This window comes from Melanostigma gelatinosum (assembly GCF_949748355.1).
Source record: "Melanostigma gelatinosum genome assembly, chromosome: 17".
Lineage (NCBI taxonomy): Eukaryota > Metazoa > Chordata > Actinopteri > Perciformes > Zoarcidae > Melanostigma > Melanostigma gelatinosum.
In genome coordinates this window covers 12,089,016-12,112,824 of record NC_136650.1, presented here as the reverse complement: position 1 = coordinate 12,112,824, position 23,809 = coordinate 12,089,016, and the positions used below count along the sequence as shown (strand labels likewise).

Sequence of the window (23,809 nt, the reverse complement as noted above, 5' to 3'; positions counted from 1 at the left end):
CAACATCAATAGCTTCAAATAGATATGTGCAAAAATGACACATGATGAGTCAATTCTACTGCGAGCATCACAGTAATCGGCATTAAATGACTCTGCTGCCAAATACACTATTTAGATAAACTGTAGACTTTGTGGATTTCATTTAAACTGCATGCAGTCAACCGCTGATGTCAAAAACGGTAAAATCTTTCTATTCTCAATAACTGATGTTGTAATTAGCACGCCAGATGTACAGCAATGGACAAAGTGTCTCTGAAGTCTTTTGCTGTTGAAGTGAATGTAAATCCTGGGTTGGGTTCACAACAACAACACACACACACACATGCAGCGCCACAGTCTGGCGCTTTGGCAAAAGTTTGCAGTGAATTTAGGCCGACCGTCTGCTAATCCACGGTTAAGCTTTCCCCCACCCACACTCACCGATATTCAGCACGCTTAATTGAAGACTCAATTTGCATATAAATGTAAACTCGCAATTCCACCCATGCGGCATCACAGGTGGTCGTTTTTGGTTTTTTTCTCCAGGAGTTAGAAGCTGTCGAGCGAGCCGGCGCAGAGCAACTCGATTGGCGGGCCGCGGGTATCGACAAAGAGTGAGCGCTTTGTGTTTGATTAGTCCGTGTGCAATACATCTAAAGCTGAGTTAACAGCGGGGTGGGGTGGATCCATGAAGACTCCACAATTGTATCTGAGACTAGAGGTTCAGTGCAATCAACTGAGGAGGTTTTCAAGACTCGGAACAAAGCAAACTCCAGTGAATCCGGCTAAATAGAGCAATCCAAGTAGAGATAGAAAAATCCAATAAAAACGGATCTAAAAGATTGACTTAGACCACGGTGTAATGAGCCTCGAGAAAATGTGTCAAGCTGGAAAATCGCAATGACAATTTACAGGCACAGAAGGTGCTTTTGTCTTGTCTGGGTTTTCGTCTGTGCATCTTTCATTCTGTCCCATGATGCTGGAACACGAGATGGAAAGTGGGAGTTAAGAGAAAGGCTCCGATACCACAACGGTGTAACCCCGACTAAAATGAGATCATATCACTCTAATTCCCGCATGTTCGCACTGGTTACCCGACGCTCCCGGAATTGATTTTAAGATTTAGCTGATCCCTTTTTAAAAACACAAATGCACCTGGTGCCAAGATATGATCGCAGACATGTTAAGCTCATGCGAGCCCGGCTCAATATGCCTGGTTGGTCCCTACTGGCTTTTCTTAAGCCAAGATTAAAAACAACATTAGGCTTTACTAGACAACGAAACAACCTGTTGTGATGAGCTAAATCTGTACATTAATATAAATCTCTCCTCGGAAACTTAAGATCCATCTTCACTGATCGAGTTCATAGCTTTTAAAAAATCTATTTCTAGTCACTATTTAAGTTTTGAGCACTATAACAAAGACAACAGTGTATTGGAAAGAGCCATTAACTAACACACACACACACACACACACACACACACACACACACACACACACAGCAACCACTTGTGTTTCCAATTATTTTAAAACCGTTTGTTTGCCATTTTTCTTATAATGCATCAACATCCATTCCTGCTTGCTAAAGTTGTCATTATGACAAATCCCATAACGTCTGGAACTTTGGGAGCCATTATTATGGCTCAACAACAAGAACCCTGTGTTACGCTTATTGCTTTATATAAATACAAGCACATTTCCGTTTGATATTCTTAGCCGTGTGTAGTTCGGTCAATCTGATATTCGACTGAACACACATAGTTTGGTCAAGTAAATTGTTGCAGGACAGACTTCAATCAGATAATAGTACATTGAGTCCTGGAGAGTGAGAGAGTGAATGAGGGAGAAAAGAAGAGAGAGAGAGATCATCAGAGCGGTCTTTTCAGATGGTAATCGCATGGTTTCTGAACTCCACTGGCATCCAAACAAGGAAAACTGTTTTCTTTGACACATGTCATTCACTCTCTGGAGAACTCACACTGCTCTCATGCACACACTCCCATTTAAAAAAAAACTCCGTCCTTTGCCACAAACACATTGTGCAAAAGGGAGTAATATCACTAAAAGTGCTCTCCGTAAAGGTACGGTATAACCACAAAGGCAAACAGAACATTGAGTAAAGGCCAAACAAGGGCATCGTGAAGCCATGGCGCTTTATCAAAAGACCGACGGTAACTTGAGAGTCCCTTTGGGGCTCTTTTGTGCTGAGGATGGGGAGCCTTTGGGCTCGCTCCATGTCAGAGTTGGCTGGTGCGCCGGGCTACGAGTGTGGAACACATGGTTGGCTCAGCGCAGTGAACTAGGTGATCTGCAAATACACCGATCAACAATGAAAATGAACAACAACAACAAACGGTTTGGTTTTGGCATCAAATTGGGTTTTGAAATCAGCCCCTCCAGCTTTGGTTTACAGCTCCGTGGAATGGTCACCCGAAACCATAAATCAGATGAAATGTGGTCATCGTGTCGGACTTAAGTATTTAAAAAGAGAAAGAAGAAATTACAACATCATAGAGGAGCAGCAAGGGGTCCAGCTATTTTCAGAAACGTGAGTAACCCTGCTTCATGCTAGAGAGGGATTGCTGGCGGTCTGAGGAGGAGATTTGAACCCTCAGATCTGTTGTTTTGGGGTTTTGCAATAATACGGAGAGCACTCTCTTAATTCCCCCCGTTAACAAAAGTTATACTTCACATCCCCTGCTAGCGAATTAGTCCCCAGAATGCTATTTGTGAAAAGCCACGCCATTTGTTTGCACTGGTATGCCCCGCTAGCTCTTGTTACAATTGACATAAGCTCCTGGATGAAGGGGAAGGCCCAGCAGCTGGCTAAAACCAAAACACTGTGACAACCAGACAATAAATGTGGTGTAAACAAATCAGAAATCTGCCACAGCAAGCAAATCCCTGCCACTGTATCTCAGCACATGGCACATTTAAAAACATTTCAAAAAAGGAAACTATTTATTTGGACACTTGGGAGAAAATAGGTAAATTAAGGAGTGACACCCATTGATTTTTTGGAGAAATATCTGTCAAAATGCGGGTGAAGTAAATCTGCTGCAAACAAATGAACGACGACGGAGGTTACTCGATAACGTAATGAGAGCGGCACCAGCTGACAGAACCGTAATATGTCGCAACACAAGACGCCCCCGAGGTCTAACGTCTATACGGCACGTTGTCATTTTTCCTCTTCCTTCCCAATGATTGCGGACGAGGCATCGAGGTGCTTCAGTGGCTCCCAGTGAGGTGGGGAACCTATTGTATCTGGGTTTCAAGGGACCTGCACAGCCATCAAACAGCCAGACATCTTCTTGGTGAATCACCAGCAGAGGGAACTTTTCAGAGTGCAATTAACAACCTCAAGGTCACACTTCTCTGGAGAGTTAGATCTGGAAAAAAATAATAATCCTGAGGCATCCTCTCCCTCTTTCCTCTTCTGCCGTTATCCTCACAGCTACACACACACATGCTCTCTCCATCTCCTTCAGCCTCCTCGCCACACTCATACATTTCCTTCACTCTTTTACCTTGTTACTCCCTCGTCCCATTTCGCCCCCCTCCCTCCCTCCCTCTATCTCCCCCCTCGTCTCCATTACGGATAAACGTTATTTGGTGGTCGGCGGCGACACTCTTTCCTCCCCGGTGCCAGAGCGGCGCTGAAAATCGGTCGCAGGTGTGCAGAGGACAAGAGCCGTGGATCTTAATCTCAAGGCGATGATGGCGCTGTGGTCAGGGATAGCTGAGAAAGGAGCTGGGGGGGTCATACCTGATCTCAAAATGTGGCAAAAATGAACTTTCCTTGTTCTTGAACGTGTGGGCACACTTTACAAATAGGACTTTTTTTTGTTTTGGCGTGTTCCAAGGGCCTCCTCTCTCCACACAGCCTTTACATACCTGCTGTTCGTCTCTCTTACCGGGCAGGAGATGACTAAATCCTTCAGGTAGAGAAACCTAAAGAGGAAACTCAACTTGAGTCTGCAGAGCACACTGTGGAAAATAAAACTCTAAATTCACCAACAGCTTCTCAGCTGGCATGCCGCACCATCCAAATGTTTCCGAAGGCTTTAGATATGTTCTCATCGTGCGGATATTTAATCAAAGTTCAAACCTTCCTCTTTGGGTGTTTCTGTTTATGTGGGGCGCTTGGCTGGCAGTTCTTGTACCGATGATGCTCCACAGACGCCCGGACAGGCAAAATAAAAACACAACATACTTTGGCACGTTGCTGTTGGAATTTTGGCGAGAGAGACGACTTGGGTGTGTTATTAAAAGGTTGTGTGTGAAGTTCTTTCAAGGTTATGGTTTCTCTCTGTAGTTGTTTTTAGTAGGAGGATAGACAGGACCTTGGATTATAAAGTTGTGCGAGGACAGTGAGATGATCAATAAGCCGTTTCAACATAACCGTATAAATATATCAATGTTATGGCAATCCCTATGCAAGGAGCTAATAAGGATGGGACTGTTTTAATACTCATGTCGATTCCATGTGATAGATTCAGTTTTAAAAGGAGATTCCTCCTCTTAATGGGCAAGAAGAGAGAAGCAAATCAATGACTCAAAAGCAAATAACCATTAAATGTACAGCAGGGCTCAGGGTGCCGTGATAAAGCTGCTCAGTTGGCGACTTTACCTGTACTTTCCGGCAAGTTGCCATCGATTGGACTCGTCCAGCAGCACAGGGATAAGTAATGGGGAGTGATGCTCGTTAACAGCGCGGTGCTTCACGGGGTATGAGTGTTTCACATTTAATCGTGAAAGTGTCTTTATTGGATGGCTCTTCACTGCCATGGACTGCTGCCTATTAATGTTTAATTATCCTGCTGTGGACCAGCTTCAGTGGTGGATTATGCTGACCATTTAAAAACTATTTGTGTGTGTGTGCGTGTGTGCGTGTGTGTGTGTGTGTGTGTGATGCATCATAACATAATAACTGTTGTGTTACATGAAAGCTTCTCCCACTCAAATTTCAGGCGTATTTCTACTTCTGGCTATTCTGTAACGGTCTTTGCTACGGAGCAGGAACGAGGGCAACGATGCAATTTTCGTCTCTTTGTTAGTCGACTTTCATGGCCTTGATGAGTTTGCGTCGCACCACTTTTACCATTTGGGAAACCCACCAGAGGCAATGCCATTCAAATGACCATAATTGCTTCTGCGAGCTAAGGCAACAGCATGGGATTCTTCCGAAAAATAACATTTTGCAGACAACCCTTTAGTATTCAGGGCAGGAATGAAATCTTAAGACTAAACTCAATTTGGGTACCGGACTAAAAACACATTCATCCCAACACACAGACACCACTGATGTGATGTGCAACATGTATGGCGGCATTTTATATAATATGTATATAATGGAATAAAAGTGGACTCCTGTCAAATTGCATTCAGTGGTCTGACAAAAATGGCCTTAATGACCACATGCAAACAAATGGGATGTCAGCCCTTATTAACTATGTCCTATTTATGAAATGACATATCTATGTCATAAACCTTCTGTGAACTTTGCATGTGGGAACTCAAGCCAAACCTCCTCTGAGTCAGGACTCAGACTCTCATTGCTGCCATACACACACACACACACACACACACACACACACACACACACACACACACACACACACACACACACACACACACACACACACACACACACACACACACACACACACACACACACACACACTGTCCTACCTGGCATGAGGGACATCGATGCTGGAGGAGACCACTTTGCGTTTCTGCTCCAGCAGGGACACTGATCGGGTGTCATGGTCCCGGCCCACGCGCCTGCCCTCCGAGAACCGCTGCTCCTCCACGGCCTCTGGGCTGAGGGAGCCGCCTTCCACCTTATGGCTCTCTGGAGCTCCGTTACTGGAGCTATGCTGGAGAGGGGTGCAAAGAAGATGAAGTCAGTGGATAGGTGGAGAACCATGTGGGTTGGTGTTCGTAACAATGCTGGTATAGGAATGCACCATGAGAACCGTGGATGATGTGCAAAGTACGGAAACAGGCCTTCTTATCAACAATTACCAACTGCATTTAAGTTGGGGTCTGGGCTTGTTATCCAAATGTTAAAGATTTTCATGTTTATACATCAAATGAAGGAGTACATGGTCCAACATGGTTTCAGACATTTTTCCAACCTCTTGGGCTTAAAACAGCCTTTTCCAAAACAAATTTGTTAAACTAAAAAATGCACCGTGGTCAGTTATAAAACAAGGCGGTTCGTTTTTTAGTTCCTGGAGATATGAGGTTTTCAAAACCGAAAACCACAAGTTACTGTTGATAACTAAAGCAAACTCTCTTTCCATGAACAAAAATAAACACAAAAGTACTGTATGCATCTGTGATACGAGACCTTTCTTGATGGTGCATTTATTTGAAAGCTCAAATCTTTGGAAACTGATCAAATAAAATGAATCATGTTAACTATCATTTGCCACAAGTGTTCCAACCTCATCCGTGCTTTACTTGAAGGAGCCCTGTGGAGTTGTTGACCACCAGTCACTATGAAGCAATGTTTTTGGTTTGACACATTGATCTAGTTTGAGGCAGTAGCGCACAAAGACGCATACACGGTAGATATATGTGGAAAGGAAGGAGATGGCAAGCTAGCAAACATTATTGTGAACATTGAACATTTTAAGAATATATTAAAAATTCACTCTCGCATGAGAAAAAACATACGCAATACATTTTGTTGGGAAAACATCTAAACAAAAACTTAGTTTAAAAGAAAAATCCCAGCCGTTTTAGGTGCAAGTGGTGCTCTCCGCCATTTAAGCTCAACCTGATGTGTCTACAAAGTCCCAGGGTAGCACTGCAGGTGGGCTGTGGTTGTTGTGTGAAGTAGCCAATATTGTGACATAGGCTAGAAGGACCGGGTGATGATGCGTGTCGTCGGCAACCCACCCAACCGCGTTTTAACATGCTTTATGTATGTTTGCCCTATTATCGATTTAAAGTTACAACCAATGTGTTTACGACTGAGAAACATGTTACCAAATGTGGTTGTAGAGGTACTTTTGTCATGTTTGACAGCTTGAATATTGATGAGAAGAGATATAAAAGCTTTTATTTTGGTGATTTTAAATCTGCCAAAAAAGTCCATCGGCCATTGACTCAGCCTACCATGGAGAGCAAGTGTATGGATTTTTAGTGTTGTAGTGTAACATACAGGACTTGAAGTGTAACATACAGGATTTACTGGCTTACAAGCAAACTGGTTTATAAGCTGCAGCTTGGTTAAATCTTGCAGAAATTCCATTTTTACAACGGAATGGAATAAAGTTGAAGGCAAAGTTGTCAAAGTGGGGGAACCACAACTTAATAACGCAATAATAAACACAATCACACGCGCCATACAGCAAGACTGCAACACACAAAACAACAAATCACTGAGCCAAACACAGTTACCACCGAAATAAACCATTCACTGAAAAAAGAATCACTAAATAAAAGCACTTCTCTCATCTGAAAACGCCCACCTGTAGCAAGGTGGGCGTAGAACAGCAACAAATGGCATGCTTCTGCACATGAATACCTGCATGCACTTACGCTCACACCAACACACACACACACGCGCACACACACACACATCTCTGTTGGTAACTAAAGCCATCAGGCTCTTAGAAACACAGCCAGAGTGACACACACACGGCTGCCCATGCCAATGGAGCGTTGAGGAGTACGACATGCAGGCCAGTGTGTGTGTGTGCGTGTCTGTGTGTGTGCGTGTCTGTGTGTGTGTATGATCTACATCCTTATCTCAAAGCACTGCAACACCATTAGGGCCGACTGTAGAAAAGGCAATAGCACCGTAGTCAATCACCCACCCACACACACACACACACACACATGTACATGCACACATAGCACCAAGAAACTATTTACTTAGATTAATGAGGTAAAAAAACAGGAGGAATGAGTATCGAGTATCGCTCATGATAGAGACTGGTCGCACAAACACTCAGTGGTGCGTAAAGCCCTGAGTGAAAACACAGACTTGAGTAAAGCAACAAGATGGATTACAGCGGCTCGGGAAAGATTCGGTGTTGTGTGTACGACGAGGGTCCTCCTCGGATAAAACCAACAGCAATTCCTTCCTTCCACCGGGCTTATGAATGATGGCCTTTCGCAGAGCCAGGATATTGTGAAGCATGCCAAATCGGTTGTGAAATGTGTGTTGCATGTGTCGAAGCTGGTGCATACGTGTGTGTGTGTGCGTGTACACATAATAAATACCCTGAGTGTCCCGCATATCTCCCTTCTCTTTATCTCTCTCTCTCCCACTCCCACAGAAACTCATAACCTACTTGCTTTGGGCCGTTTGTCAAGCGTAAAGAGTCTTGAGCCTTTATGGGTCAGAGGTCATGATGAGGCAGGCTGACGCAGACCATAAATTGAATCCCACGGGTCCGACTGCGTCTCATAGCTCCCATTGTTCTCTGTTGCTCGGAAGTATTTTTGCAGTAGCACATCTAATGCATGTGACCGGGATTAGGAATGTTAATGATGGCAGGATGATGATGTCACACCAGAGCTGAACCATCGTTGTTTTTACTGAAATCACAGTTTGAAGAAGTGGCAAGAGCTGCACTATTTATTTTGAGAACTGTTTGCCAGCAAATTTACTTTGCTGCAGCTGATAGCTAATTAACATTGATATCACGCATTACCCAAACTACTGTATATGAAACTCATGTAGCCGACCATGGTTATTTCATATAAATGAACAATATGAAGTATTCTACTACTGTGATATTTATCTAAATATTAGCTTAATTGTTAAAAAACAAACTAATTCACGGATATATACGATAAAAAGGAACCTTGAGGACCTGAAAAACAAGCAACTGCATTATTCCATCTGAAACTAAATACAGGCCTTGTGGTTACTTGATCAAAATAAATTGTGGTTTAAATTGCAACAGCAGTATTAGTCAGAAACATCACAACTAGATATTTTCATTGAACCTGACATCGTTTCGTGTAATACAGGAAGTTATTCTCCAGAACTGAAATGCCTGGCGACATGTTGAAGTATAAATACTTTAGAAGGACACACATAAGAACACGATAATGGGATTAAACATGGATATTAAACCTGTGTTTGTGTGTTGATAGCACACATGACGCGTACATAAACACCTCCTTGACCTTAAAGGATTACCCATACACCATCAGGGGCAGCTTCCAGACTTGACCCCGCGGTCACGGTGCTTCATGCTGCTCGGCCAACCAATAAGGACAGCCGACGCCGGCCGGCCCGCCTGCCTGCCTGGGACCCCCGCTTCAGAACAAAGAGTCACTCAGCTCTCGTCAACAAGCTCGCTCCATTGACTCACGCGTCTCGGCGTACGAACGCAATCAACAACGGCGAGGACAACAAAAGGACAAACCAAAACAAGTAACGCCTCTTAGTTAGCAGCGAGGGATCTGTGCAACATTGCTCACACCAACACACACTTGCACAAACCAACGAGTCAACAAGTGGTTTTCTGACCCCCCCCCCCCCCCCCCCGGTTCCAGAAAAGGGGGCATTCATTTGCCATACTGGGCAATGTGCCGAGCTTCCAGATTCTTTGGAGCGTGACACCCGTTGCCAACCCGGGGGCGCCTGCTTTGTTGGCCGTACAGCTGCTGCTCAAACAGGGCGGCATGCCCTCACAAACAACCCCAACTCAAACACTGAAAGTAGTCAGCTCTAACGCATTCAACATAATACACACATGGGAGCAGGCATGCACGCATAAAAGCAACATAGATGCACATGTGAAAAAACACACACACACACACACACCTCCTCATTTCATGGCTTGTTTTCGACCTCAGTGGGAATCGAGTGCTGAAAGCGTCTTGACCATCGTGCCGACGGTGCCTCAGCTGCACCACTCCAGCCTGCACCAGTGACTGCATTGTGCAACAGCTTTTTGTTGAGTGCGCACCACTGCATACACAAACGTGCAAATGCAAAAACAAGAGAGCCCAAGTTTACAAATGCATCTCCCCATCACTGCTCTGACAGCTCTCAGTGCAGAGCTGTTGCGTCTCTCTTTGTTATGGCTTTACATGTCTGAGAAGAGTTTTAAGGATTAATTTACAACTTCATTTGAGATTGGCAGGCATGTCAGAGTGCTGTTGCTGCACCCGCCCTGTATCTCACATTCACAGAAAGGAAATGTGAGCAGTCCAGCATGTGTGGTAACAAACAGCGGCTGAACATTTCCGTTTTTGGTTCATGAAATAAGACTTTAAAAAAAAACAGCCTGTAAGTTATTTCATCTATACAATTTAAAAACATAGCACACATGAATGCAAGGAGGCAGAAAACCACAGCATTCAAAATAAATCTAAATCACCAGACGAGCCAGCGAAGAAGTAAACAAGCCGTTACTCGGTCACTTGCGTCACTCCCTCACTATACAAAGGAACACACACACGCACGCACGCAGGCGCACACACACACACACACACACACACACACAGGCGCACACACACACGCACGCACACACACACACACACTTCCCCGGTGTCAAAAACTATGTTTCCATCCAAGAGCTGGATTTGCACAATATATGCACACAATCTATATCTGAGGCCACATGACACCAAAGCATACAAGTTGGAAAGGAAGGCAATTAGGTCACTGCTAATTCAGGCCATATCAGGATTACACATTTGGACATCATTGGAAACTTAAACATTCTGCCTCAAAATGTCACAGGAAGCCCCCCCCCCCAAAAAAACATACATTTTTAGCCATTGTTCAACAATAACAGCCTTGTTGTGCACAATTAGTTCACATAAAGCCATATAATATTCAACAGGGCGACAAGCTGCAGCACCATCCATCAATGAAAATGTCCAAAAATATAATACATTCTTTCAGTGCATTTGTGCAATTAAAAGGCATGATTCACAAAAGTGTTTGTATTACATATGATGCATAAAAATCATGAGCCTATGTGCAAAATAACTCGGACAAGGTACATCCAAAACGCTGCAGTCAGAGCGTGTTTGTTTGCCTCGGCTTACCCACCCACGAGCCCACATAAACATTGCGCAGGCTCTATCAAGGCCTTTGTCCCACATATATATATCCATGATGTCGCCAAATGTCATGATAGTCCGGTATTTCATGCAGTATGCAAACTAATTTGCATTGTCTCTATTGTGAGTCATGCTGGTTTTGTCCCCGCTGGTTAAATTTAACTAAAGTGGCTGCAGCAGCAGCGGCGGCGACGACACTGTTAAATGCGTTCCGTGCAGGAAGTGGTTAAACGCTGCAAAACGCCGCACAACAACAACAACAGTGAAGCGCTGCCGGCCGGCCGGTCGGGACGCTCTCCACACACACACACACACACACACACACACACACACACACACGCACACACACACACACACACCTTCAAGCTGGACTTAAGCGGTCCTTTGGCTACAATGTGGTTGATCCCCGCGGCTATCTCCTCCTCGGAGAACTCTTTGAGGCTCCCGTCTTGCATGAGCACGGTGTAGACGCTGAACCGGGCTCCTGCGGCCGACGACACGTCTCTGTTTTTCTGCTTGACAGCCTGGACCACCCCGGTCACCGGGGCACCGTTCCCCGTCGGACTCGGCGCGTAAACGCGGCTGCCGAGGATCGACCGCTTCACCAAACGCCTCGTATGCATGTCAAAAGAAAAAAAAAGAAGTGTCGCGCTGAATGTAGAACCGGCAAAAAAAACACTGAATTTAAATCATTCAGCGTCGAAATGAAAACCGGTAAACAACGTCGAGAAAAACACAGAACCGCAGCGGGTAGACTACGCGCTGCAACAGCCCTGATACAATGTTAGAAAGCGGCAACATACTCGGGAGCCGAACACTCCAAACAGCGGCCTAAATGCACGGAAAACTGAAGAAGAACTTTGAGTTAGCACCAAAACAAACCAACGACAACACGAACGCGACTAATTTGCTGCTGAATAACCTCCACACTAACCGGGGCTACCGATCTCCATCCGTTCGACCTGTTTGTTTTCCCAACTGCTCCCTGCGAGCTGAGGGGGCGGCGGGAAAACACGGAAGAGCCGCCAGTTTCGGGACCCGAAGTAACATTTGTACACGATTTGACAAAGTGGCGGCTTTAATCTTGAATTAGCGACTAAGTCATCGAAGGACGGAAGAAAATACGTCGAATTATGTCACTTCGCTGGGCCAAATACATTGTCATCCATCCGCAGAGGCTGAAAACGGTCGAAAACACGGCCGTTACGTGACTCCGGCTCCGGCTCCTTGGCGCTCCAGTCCGTGCGTTGCTCCGACCGAGTAGAGCCTTTACCGGCGGAATGCTTCTTGTAAACATGTGCGGTCCGGCGGCCGAGGCGGGCTGCAATTGGTCGGTGCAGCACGCGCCTCCACAATCCTCCACCGCTCCACCTTCTCCCCCGACAGAAGGTAATGCAAGCCGGGGAGGATGCCACATTCAAAACAATGACGCAAGGATGGAGAGGAAACGAGAAGGGAGGGGGGTATAGCAGAAGGGAAGAAAGAGAAAAAAGGGGGAATTGAGGCTACGGAAAAGAAAACTTTGACCAGAGACAGACAGGCTTTATGCTGTAACCTAGTTATTAAAGGCATGTAGCCTACTTTCCAGGTGCCATGGGACTTCTAAATTACTATGATCTGGTTCTAAAATGAAAGTGATGAACTGCACTGGTCTCGCTTTTGTGAATGTAAACACAATATATGATTGATTTATTTTTTTGTTACATTGTCACTACTTAACATGTCTAACATGTTTTATTCTACCAAAGGCCTCCACAGGTATCTATCTGCCCAGGCAAGAGCCAACCAAATCTTAGTCAGCCCCATCAGATCATTTAGATGATGAAACGATGATATAAAGTGCATCATGGTCAAACTCTAAATATTGCTGAGATATGCAAATATACGTATAATGGTGAGGTCAGCCTTGCCAGAAGTACTGTGATACCCATTATTTGACGAGCCAGCAGTATTTTTTTCTTTCAACACTGCTCATATAACAGCACCCACAGACAGCTAACACGCTCATGTGAGCTACACTTAAGAAACCTAAAGTGTGATCTCACGATGTGACTCAAGTCGTCGCTCTCTGAGAAAGAAAGATATGGCTGATAAAGAAAGATATGGCTGTCCCTTTTGATTGGAGAGCTCACAGTGCTGTGATAAATGAAGTTCGGCAGGAGACTCGTTCACTGGTCGTGATTATTGCCATAGTGTGGCAGAGAGACTACACCAACGGATGTTAACCCAGTTACAAATAGCCTCAATGTCAAACCTAATGTTTTTTTTTGAAAATCATGTGAATATTACGATCTTTCTATGACAGTGAATAAAAAGACACAATGTATTATATATATATATTTTAATAGAACAATTCATGTCGTAAAATATTTACATGCAGAGAATGGAAACGGGACAGAGTGGAGTGATGGATAGCGGCCATAGCTTCCAAAACAGGCTTTGTCTTGTGATCAAAGGCAGGTGTCACCGCAGAGTTGTCTGCTGGTTGTATGGGGAACAAATGATCTCATTATGGGAGTAGTGGAGCTCCAACACACCGATTCCCTGAAGGAGAATGTGTGTGTGTGTGTGTTTCTATGACCAAGATAAACAGTTAGAGAGAATACGTGATTGTAGCTAATTGTCTGTTAGTGTATTTGTGTTTACCGGGTTAGATTTGGCACAAAAACACCTCTTTGACAGATAATTTCCTAAACGGTCATTTATAGCATTCTGTGAAAACCATTATATCTAAATAATGGCACCACACAGCCACATTAGTTGGTAGCCACAATGTACTCATATCTTGGGAGTGTAAATAATGATGATAATTACCTCTTTAAAGAAAAGAACATCTTTTTTTTTTTTTTATCGGCTTCATTTACATTTTGTTCATTAAATACTGGAAGTGGACTGCATTTAAAATCCTCTTTAAATGTAGCATTGCTGGGAGATGTTAGAGCATTTCAAATGTCTGATATCATTTATGAATCTAATACCAGTCAGCGCGGGCAAGCTGCCTTTGTCTGAACCACCAACAAGCTCCTGCATGTCTAATGAAAGATGAAGGAAGGCGGGAGAGGCTGAAATATTCAATGCGGGTGGAACGGGTGACACAAATGTTTGTGGAAAGACAGGAGATACAGTAGCAGTAAAATATAATATTTACAGCAAAAAGCATTGGCCCTGTAGAATTTGAAAACAAACATCAAACAACAGTATTGACACATTTAATCAGTTAAAAAAAAAAAGAAAGTACCACAACTATATGTTTCTTAAAATACATGTACCAAAACATTGTACCATATTTCTGACATTTGATTAGTGACTACTTCTCAGGACTCAAAGGCTATTTGACAGCATGTTTTCCTCAAGACAAGGCAGACATACATCAGTGCTCTTAACAGACTCATTTTTAAAATCATACCACTCTGGACATTGTACAAATAAGTAAAAGCTCACATACAACTTTCAGCGAGTAACAGTTGGTTAAAATAGTGCTCCAAGTATATACAAGCCTTAGTTGGCATGTCGTCAGTACAAGCTACAGATATGTTTTCTCATAGTGCTACTAAGTTAAAAAGCATAAAATATTCAAATTGTGCAGAGCTGTGGCTGGATTGTGATGATGCGTTTGTGAAGCGGTATATGAATGCAGTACCATGACATTACACCTCGTGCTTAAAAATCATCCGGGACACCGACTGAAGGCTGCACACTGTACCAAGAGCAGGCTCTGAAGAACACGACAACCCAAAATAATACAGTTGATCAATAGGTTTGTATTAATAATGTTATGTCATTTTATCACAGTATCATTTGAAATACTTTCGACTCCTGTGCAAAATGACCAAGAAAAAGAATATATGTTCACAGAATACGTAATTTTTTTTCAAACAATGAATTCTTTAAAAAGTCAGTGGAAAGCGTACCTTCATATCTGTCATCACCGCACAACTCACTTTCATTTAATATCTCAATAAAATTGCTCGCAACTTCTAGAAAACCCTATTTAATTTCCCCTCACAGACGTATTCTGTAACATTTCACAATTACACAACAATATGCGTCTTAAAATAAATATAAATTTCACAAAAAAAATGTGGACATGGACTGTCGAACGTATAAAAATGCTTTCAAAATGAATTGTGAGACCTCGAGTGTGACACCGCCTCCCCTCCCCTCGGCTCTCCATTGCAGTGAAATGTATGAAGCGGTCAAAAAAAAAAGTCGTCATTTCTATTTGGTGGCGTAATATAACGAATTTGTTTCAGCTAACTATGAGGTCACATACAAGACCGGCTTTTGCTTTCAATGCCTCCGACCCATTCACATGGTGCACAGTGGCGGTGCTGCTGAACCTGACAAAGAATAGCTAGAAATACACCATCTGACACCTCAATAAAACATGACACTGAGTCGCCTAGAAGAAGCTAGAAAGACACTAGCAGCTGCAGAAGGGGCATACAAATAATGTTACCTTCATAAGTACAGTAAGTGCATGAATTACATGATTATATGGCACTGAATTCTTGTTTTTCTTTACATCACAGGCACTGATCGTGTCCTCAGCTAACCCTTAAAATGCTGCAAGTGTTTTGTGACTTGATACATTTATTTTATATTATTTTATTTGTATTTATTTAATCTTTTTCCACAATAATGTGTTGTTAAATGCCTCCATGATATGCACAAAAGAGGACTTTAATGATGATCAAAAGTGCAGTCATCCACATGATTAATGCCCAATGACCGAGGTACGCCAGTTCATTTCCTACCAGGCCGACCAGTACCAATGATATTCACCGTGGTTGATAAATTAAAAGTTCAGATATGATAAACCGTACCCAAGCATGCATTGATGACGGATGCTGTGGCACCACAAAGCCTGCAGTGACGTCAGAGAGGGGGGCTTCTCCCACAGCACCACGCATGAAAACGACGAGGAGGGAGAAACTCAGAGGCGGGACATTTCCCGGCCCAGACCCAACTCTCCGACGCTCTCGTAGTCGGGCTCTGCCTTGGCAGCGTCTGAACCCTCCGCTCCCGGCCCGGCCCGGCGGTCGTCATCCGGGCTACTAGTCTTTGGGATGCGGATGGTTTCGTAGCCGGGATCCGTGGCGTCCAAGGTGGGGTCCTCCCCCGGCGGGGACTCGTCGGGTTGGTCGTAGATATCTCGGACGGTGGCGTAGAGGTCACTGGAGGAAGAGGCCGAGACGAGGCCTTTGAGCTCCGCGATGCTGCTGTAGTCGTGCTCTTTGTCTTCCTCGGTCTCAGCATCGTCACAGTTTGTTTTGTTGACGGTCGAGTACACTGCTGACTGAAGGACAGAGAAGAAACACATGTGATTTGCCCTTTGTTTTTTACAAGAAGGTGTCCAAAAACAGTCTCTGATGAATGTGTACCAAAAGATCCCTGCTCGGTTTTTCCCCTAATTGCGTATTGTCTGATGTTGTATTACTATTATACCAGTTTCAAACTCTTTTTGTTTCGTTTCAGTGCTCGGAGCATCGGCATTCACAGAGTAAAGCGCTGTTTGGGGAATAAGGGGAGTTGAACACACGCTTACCTCATTGTCTGACAGAACGTGGTTGTCGAACCCCGGTGCAGGAGACAGAGGGGAGTGTAACTGGAGGAGAAAAGAACAACAAGATTGATCTAGATATGGTTCATCGTGAAAAAGACTGCGGGCAAGACTGACATTTAAAAGTATAAAGAGGATGGTTACTCCTGACGGTGGCTGTTGGGAACATTTGAGCGCTTGTCCTACATTTCTATTTTTTAAGAATTTGGTGTAAAAATAAAGACGTGATTTGTAGAGTTTAAACAGTTTCTCTTACAATCAGAAGCATCAAGCTGTGAACTTAATGTCGCAATAGAGTCGTTCCAAACAACGTTGGGGGGAATGCAATTGAGAAATAGTTGCAGTTCTTATTGCTCTGCATCACTAAAACATGCTGGCAAACTATTGACAAGTCTTCCAAAACATAAACACCAGTGGAGAACCTCTTTGACTGGCTTAATGAATTCGCTTGGTCGCCGATCGATGAAGTGAACTTCTAATCTAAACTATTCCCGGCAGTGGGAGAGAAACGAGCTGAAGCTGAAGGTGTATATAACCGGCCATTCATGAAGAAAATGACTGAGTAAAAGTCAATATTCAGTGACAAGAGTGTGTGATGATTTTTGTGCAGAGCCTCGGTACACTTTGCCTTGTGATCGATGAATGAGTGGGCCGTTAATCAACAAAGCACGTCTGACAAACAGCGGCAAACACCCCAGGAGTCAAACGAGAACCTCGATATCTCCGCCAGCGATGACGAAATAGTTCACATCACGGGGAATTTGTTTTTTACACACCTTTGGGAGAGGAAAACATTTCTCTTTCGTCTTGATTTTGTGACTCAATGAAAGGAAAACATTCTGATTTACTGAGTCCTCAGCCAGATGTCCCGAGGTTAATGCTAATGCATTTGGGGAAAAAAGGGAAAGCTGTCCACTTGTTGAGGCACACTACTTGGTGCTTGTCAAGGGTGCATTCCTCACACATGCTACGCACTTATGTACTGAATAAACAAAACAAACTAAATGTGCACAGAGGTCATCCATCAAAGCGCCCGCTCCAGCTGTGTGCCGTAGTATCTCTTCGCGCAGACACGTTTCTCTGGCATGGTTCTCAAAACGCCTGAATCAATATCCTTGCTTTATGGATAACGCATGATTGGAGACGTGATTACATTTATAGATTCGACACACACACACACACACACTCTGTAACACGGCCCTTTTTCATTTTGCTTCAATTAGCCGACCAAATTAGGCAGAGTGCCACGGAGGAGTCAGCGTATGAAACATGGACGCAGGTGACTTGACCCGGTCGCTGCACCTCTGAGTGCGTCTCACAATATTTGTTCATCTAATTTGCAGCCTCCATGTTCTTGGCAGAGGCGTCGTTGCAATTTGAAGAGAGATTTTCACTTGGTCAAGTCACACAGTCAGCAATAAACACGGTATTTAACCTCTGTTTGATGCATATGGGCATTACATTGAGTCTTAAAACTTTAGTTCATGCATATTTAACCAACATAAAGACCCATTAACAGCGTGTGGATGGGCGTTTGTTGTCATGTCCGACACACATCTGAGCGATTCATATTTTTGACGCGTTACAATAAGACGCGTTGGGTTTTGCGTGTGCGTTTGTGTAAGTGAGACAGGATTATGGGAATGTGTTTGTGCGTACGTAGGAGAGACACAATGACGTACAGGACGTGCGAGAATGACAGTAAGCTGATCACAGCGGCCTCAGAAGATGGCCGACTCAGGTGTCAATGTGTCAATCATGCTGACGTGCATGTTGACACACGCACATGCCAATCGGTACGAGTACATCAACTCAGATTATCTCCTTTGGCTCATTCAAGAGCACAAACAACTCCAAACAAACTGTTGATGTAGTATGTATATACCGCATGAACGCCACCTCACATGATGACACGATATCACACGAACACACACATATTACATGCTCAAAATAGTCATTCCCTTTAAGAGATAAGCAACTCAATGGTGCTGACTATGGCAGTTTACCTGGGCCGTGTCCCCGGTGTAAATCCCTGCAGCCCACTGGCCGGGCCAAACTCATTTCCTGCACATTCGTCGCCCACAGGCGACAAGCACGCAAACGAACCGCAAACAAGTGTTGCTGCCATTTAGGGCGGTTCAATAAATGCGCGGGATCAGACAGGCTGTGAATGAAAGGTCACAAATAGAGGAGCGAGTGTGTGTTTGTGTGTGTTTCTGCGGTGAATGTTGGGTGCACGCATGGAAAAATGTGTGTATATTAGAACGCCTGCCTCTGTGTGTATGAGCCTCATTTGCCGAGCTGCTACCTGAGGGGATTCCTCTCGCACATTTACATGCAAGGCTGTGTGTGTGTGTGTGTGTGTGTGTGTGTGTGTGTGTGTGTGTGTGTGTGTGTGTGTGTGACAGAGACAGAGTGAGCGTTCCTATAGCCCATACCATCCATCGTAAAGCCAGACTGTCATAGTGATAGTGGCCAACTGGTGCTCACTAGGCTCATGCACAACACACACACACACTCGGTCTGACAAGACAAATCACCGACGGCTCCTGGTCATACACGGGCGTAAACAACAGGGAGCCGGGAACATTCGGGGTTAACCTTAAGTCAGCCCCGGGGAGTCTATGTGGAGCAGAATATGTGTGTAAAACCACACGCACACACATGTCGTCGTCTGTGTGTGTAATGTGGGGGATGGGGAGGAATAACAGAATTAATGCTGACTAGCGATGCCAGCGAGGTACACGTGGGTGCATCTATAAATGAGTACATTTTCGATATATATGTACGACAGCTCAGTGTATCAAATCATAGATTCGGGGGGTCAGATGAGGCTACATGCCTGCTGTCCAATTGAGCAGCAGCGATTAACTAATTGGCTACAACAGCAGACACCAAGGAGAGAGAACAGAGCTGTGAGTCAAAGAAGAAGAGAAATATGGCGAGGGGGCGGAGATGAAGAGAGGAAAAGAGAACCAAGTACATCTTAAAGGATAGTCTGAGTCCATCGGAATAAGAACGAAGAGTCCAGACATCCAGACCGGTTGTAACCAGATTATCTCAACCACTTTATTTGAAGATAGAACCAGAAATGAGAGCACCATCTGAACTGTTGGTACTAAATCCTCATTGCACAACTACGGCCAGCACAGTAGGTCAAAGTTGAAGTAGGAGGCCGGTCTGTTGACTGTGATGCTAGCAGCTCTTAGCTGCACTCAGGCACTGCTAAATGCTAACCACCGCATACTGACATGAAGATCAATAGTTTTGCAGGTATTTTGTCATGAATCAAAAATACTGGAGGTATTCAAATTTTGACAATGAATGTATGTGTGTACCAAAGTTCATGGCAATACCTCCAATAGTCAAAATTCAAAGGAAAGAACTACAGGAAAAGCCAGGGGGTCGATAAAGTGATGAAGATTCGTCCTCTGGGCACCACGAGTATCTACACCAAACTTTACAGCAATCCATCCAATGGTTGTTGTGATCTGAAACCAAAGCGGGCGACTAGCACACCGACCACCACTGCCACCCGTAGAGCCGCGCCATTCCACGAACACCCTTTAAAACAGGAGAAGGGAAAGTTGTGCCCCGGGAGGAGGAGGAGCAGTGAATATGAGCAGACCTTAAGAGAGGAAGAGAATCTGCCTCATGCAGCTTTGTGGCAGATTGACTTGTCGGCTTCAAACAGTCTGATGCAATTCCTTCTGAGCTGTGAGTGTGTTAGTGTACGTTTGTTGCTTTGTGTGCGTTTCTCTGATGGATCTCGGCATGTGGACGGCAGCATGCTGAGAGCAGCAGCTCTGATCTGTTCTGTTCGCCGCGTCACCCCTCACCTCTTTACCTCCCCACCTCTTTTCTTTTGACTCTTCTTCACTCTCTTTTCCTTTACGTCTCCATCGCGCACCTCTTTTTCTGTCTACAAGACAGTTTCTTCTTCATCATCATCTTCTCTCCACTACAGATGGCTTCATTTGTATGCTGCTGGTTTTCTTTTTTCTGCTTTATTTCTCTCTATCGCACTGCCTCTCACTCTTGACTCGGTTTCTCTCTCACCCTTTATACCTCGGGGTCCTCTCAGCTCTTTTTTGAGTTTATCTCTCCCATCATCTCACTGTCACTATCTCTATTTTGTCTGTTACTCGAGCCTGCTTTTCCCACTCCAGCTCCCATTTTCATTCTTTTCTTCTCCCTTCACTGCCACACCATTTCCTCTCCCTCAAATCTCAGTCTGTCACCCTCCCGAAAGCAGCACGAGCATGCAATTTAGCAGATGATAATTGCGGTGGCGACACATCTCATCGTTTTCTTTGTTGTCCTCGGTTTTTGTCTCGCTGTATTGATCTTATACACGGTGTTGTAGTAGATGACGCACATCATGCACATTATGAATGACATTTATATAAATGCCAACTAAATTGAGTCTTTTTTTTAAATCTGGATTTTTTTTACCATTAGCTACCTCGACAGCTAATTACACAGCTCATGCTACTGTCGCCAAACATTTTAATATGAAGGAGGTTCAGGCTTCCAGCTATCTGATGAACATTTTAGTGACCTGCTGCTAACTGTGTTTGCGTCTGTTCGCAGATAGAATCTCATAATATGGCTGAAAATAAATAATTCAAATTCTTATGTTTTGTTGTTTAAAAAGGTTTTTCCGATCGCGTTTTTAATTAGTTTTCAGCTTCTGCATTGCTCTTTTAAGGGAGGTTTTATCTGTTCTATTAAATTAGGAATCAACCTGCACTACGCAAATGTTGACCGCCTAAACACACACACACACACACACACACACACACACACCATTCTCACCTCTCCATTGTGCAGCCCAGCCCCGGCCAGCCCATTCATCACCACTGGCTGGTTGTCATTTTCATCCAGAACCTTCTCTGGTACCGGCGGAGGTAGGTCCTCCTCTGGTTCGTCCAGAGGCTTGCGGGAGGGAACGCCGGCGCTATCAGGGCGCCTTTTGGCCTCCATGTCGGCGCTGTGACGACTCTTCTTCTTCAGGTCGACGGAGGCGTACTCCACCCCTGCGCACAGGGGCCCCCGCTCCGGTGTGCAGGGGCTGAGGTGGCCGTTGAGGAGGGCAGCGGGGTGATGGGGAGGTTCGTCGGGGCTCAGCTCGATGGTACCGTTGGGGAGGCCGAGCTGAGCGGGGGGGTCTTTGAGCTCCTTGACCGTCTCGTACAGGGAGTCTTCAACGCTGATGTCACGGGATGCCACCGCAATCTCCTTCACCACCTTGATATCAGACGCATACATTAATATGCTTGTAGATAAGAAAATACAGTTAATGCTACCGTTTTATTCATCTGTAAACTGAATAAATCAATCAGCATCTTGTGGAAAAATTCTTTCCCTTAATGTTTTGAACCTGAGCTCAACCAATCACAGCTTTACTCTCCTGTAACATCCACATTCGAGCTCAGTGCAAGTAAAACCACGATTAGGCTTTGCTAAGGTGACGTTAAACATTGACCTCATAGGTGCTGTCCCCTGAGGCTGGGGGTCTGTCCCCAATAAGGGCGTTGTTGGGAGGAATGCTGGGAAGCTCACGGTCCTGAGGACACTTGGAGGACCTGAGCTCTGATTGGCTGGAGAGCATCTCCTCTGACGGCTGGGGACTGGTGTCCTGTGTGTCCGTGAGGACTGGTGGAGCAGAGGGAAACAAAACGGAGGGAATAAGGGCGACTAAAAAGCTTCTCATTTGGTGACTTTCAATGGGTTTTTTATGAGAGCTTTTTTCTTTTTACTTATTAAACACTGCAGAATAAATCCATTACTATTTACAGTTTTCTGTTAGTGATATTTAGTAACCACCCACGTATAAATGCTTAGGAACAACACATATATTTGGGCATAAAAACACCTGATGAGGTTTGAAATGAACCAAAGCTGAAAGACATTGCATAACACCAGCTGCTACTGTTATCATCATGCAGCTGAATTCTGAACGTGAAGGACAGCAGTGACTCTGATATCAGTACCGTAGAGTTCAAATAGTTGACTAAGTGCACTACACAGACACGACTTGCTACGGTAAAGCTAACTATCTCGGCTTACTTGTACCACTGGTGAGAGGACCATTATGAGAGCTGCTGATGGCCGCGTCCGTTGCTGGACTGTCTGCTGATTGGCTGATCGTCTCTCTCTCTGATACCTGCGCAACAAACAAAAAAGGGTTGTTTGTCACGGCTGGCAGATCAACTCAGAGCTGACAAAAAGTCTTAAGAGGTTATTTCAAATATGCATTACACAACACATTTTACTTTCTAAAGGGAACTGAAACCAATCTGCACTTTTACACCTCTGTGCAACACAAAAGCCACTGTCAGCAGATTGTCATGTGTTTGGAAAATAATCTTCAGGATTTTGGTGAACTGTCATATATTTGCAACACTGATTACAATTTTCACGCTTCCCTGTTCTTTATCTCTGCTTTTCTTAGCTTCCCCAATCAAATTACTGATTGCGTTCCGCTCATTATGAGTATGTTACGCATGCTTAATTAAATGTGGTGTATTTTTACCCACCAACAAAAGCCATCGAGAGACAGGGAACACTATTCACGAGAGTAAAACAAAACGGATGTGCGCCTAATGACGTTACAGTGCTGTTCATTCTTATATCAGTCTACTGGAATTGGATTTGTGACCTGACATCCGTCTTTTAATAGGAAGCGGTCAAAAAAGGATGGACACATTTCACTTCATGTTTCTAATGTCACTTAGGTTCTAATAAGAGACACTGAAACCAAGTCAGGACTTTAAGCATGCTCCAACTAAGAATAAACTGACAGGCATTAGCAGAGGCACAAGAGTACAAACGAAACGCCACAGAAGATGATACTTTGTGGTTACCCACAGGGACATTTCCGTATTATTACATATTATTACCATCCCTCCCTCTACAGAAAAAGGCGAAGCTACAGAACACCGTAGGGAATAACTGGCAGGGATTCAGTCTTGCTGAAAGGACAAGGACATCTTTTTAACACAGAGTCTTTGAACATGTCCTCCAGTTAAAAGATGTTTTCCTATTTGCTACGTCACATGGCGAAGTCAGCAGCCAAATCCGCTCCAACACCGCATGTGCTGAGCACCTGCGGCATTGAGGCGTGACTCATCAACATGCACTTTGAAAGATAAACCGTCTTGTTTCTGAAGTGAAAGATGTCGCTCCATCACTCGCTGCTAAGAGAGAAA

General features: G+C 44.4%; 2 protein-coding genes across 3 annotated transcripts in view; both read right to left on the bottom strand.

The window, feature by feature from the left end:
* znf704 (zinc finger protein 704) overlaps positions 1–11,889 on the bottom strand; it is a 37,073-nt gene extending 25,184 nt beyond the window's left edge. Inside the window, exons 1-2 of the mRNA XM_079288015.1 lie at positions 11,392–11,889; positions 5,675–5,862 (exon numbers count right to left, since the gene is read on the bottom strand). Of these exons, the coding sequence (XP_079144141.1) occupies positions 5,675–5,862; positions 11,392–11,655 (452 nt within the window). The 5' untranslated portion in view covers positions 11,656–11,889. The remainder of the gene's footprint in view (positions 1–5,674; positions 5,863–11,391) is intronic.
* A 1,487-nt stretch (positions 11,890–13,376) lies between these two features.
* The window catches only part of pag1 (phosphoprotein membrane anchor with glycosphingolipid microdomains 1), a 45,655-nt gene continuing 35,222 nt past the window's right edge, over positions 13,377–23,809 (bottom strand). For both annotated transcript variants that reach the window (XM_079287506.1, XM_079287507.1), the window contains 5 exons: positions 22,668–22,764; positions 22,084–22,253; positions 21,414–21,845; positions 16,581–16,640; positions 13,377–16,331 (listed from right to left, as the gene is read on the bottom strand). In XM_079287506.1, coding sequence (XP_079143632.1) covers positions 15,969–16,331; positions 16,581–16,640; positions 21,414–21,845; positions 22,084–22,253; positions 22,668–22,764 — 1,122 coding nt within the window. In that variant the 3' untranslated portion in view covers positions 13,377–15,968. The remainder of the gene's footprint in view (positions 16,332–16,580; positions 16,641–21,413; positions 21,846–22,083; positions 22,254–22,667; positions 22,765–23,809) is intronic.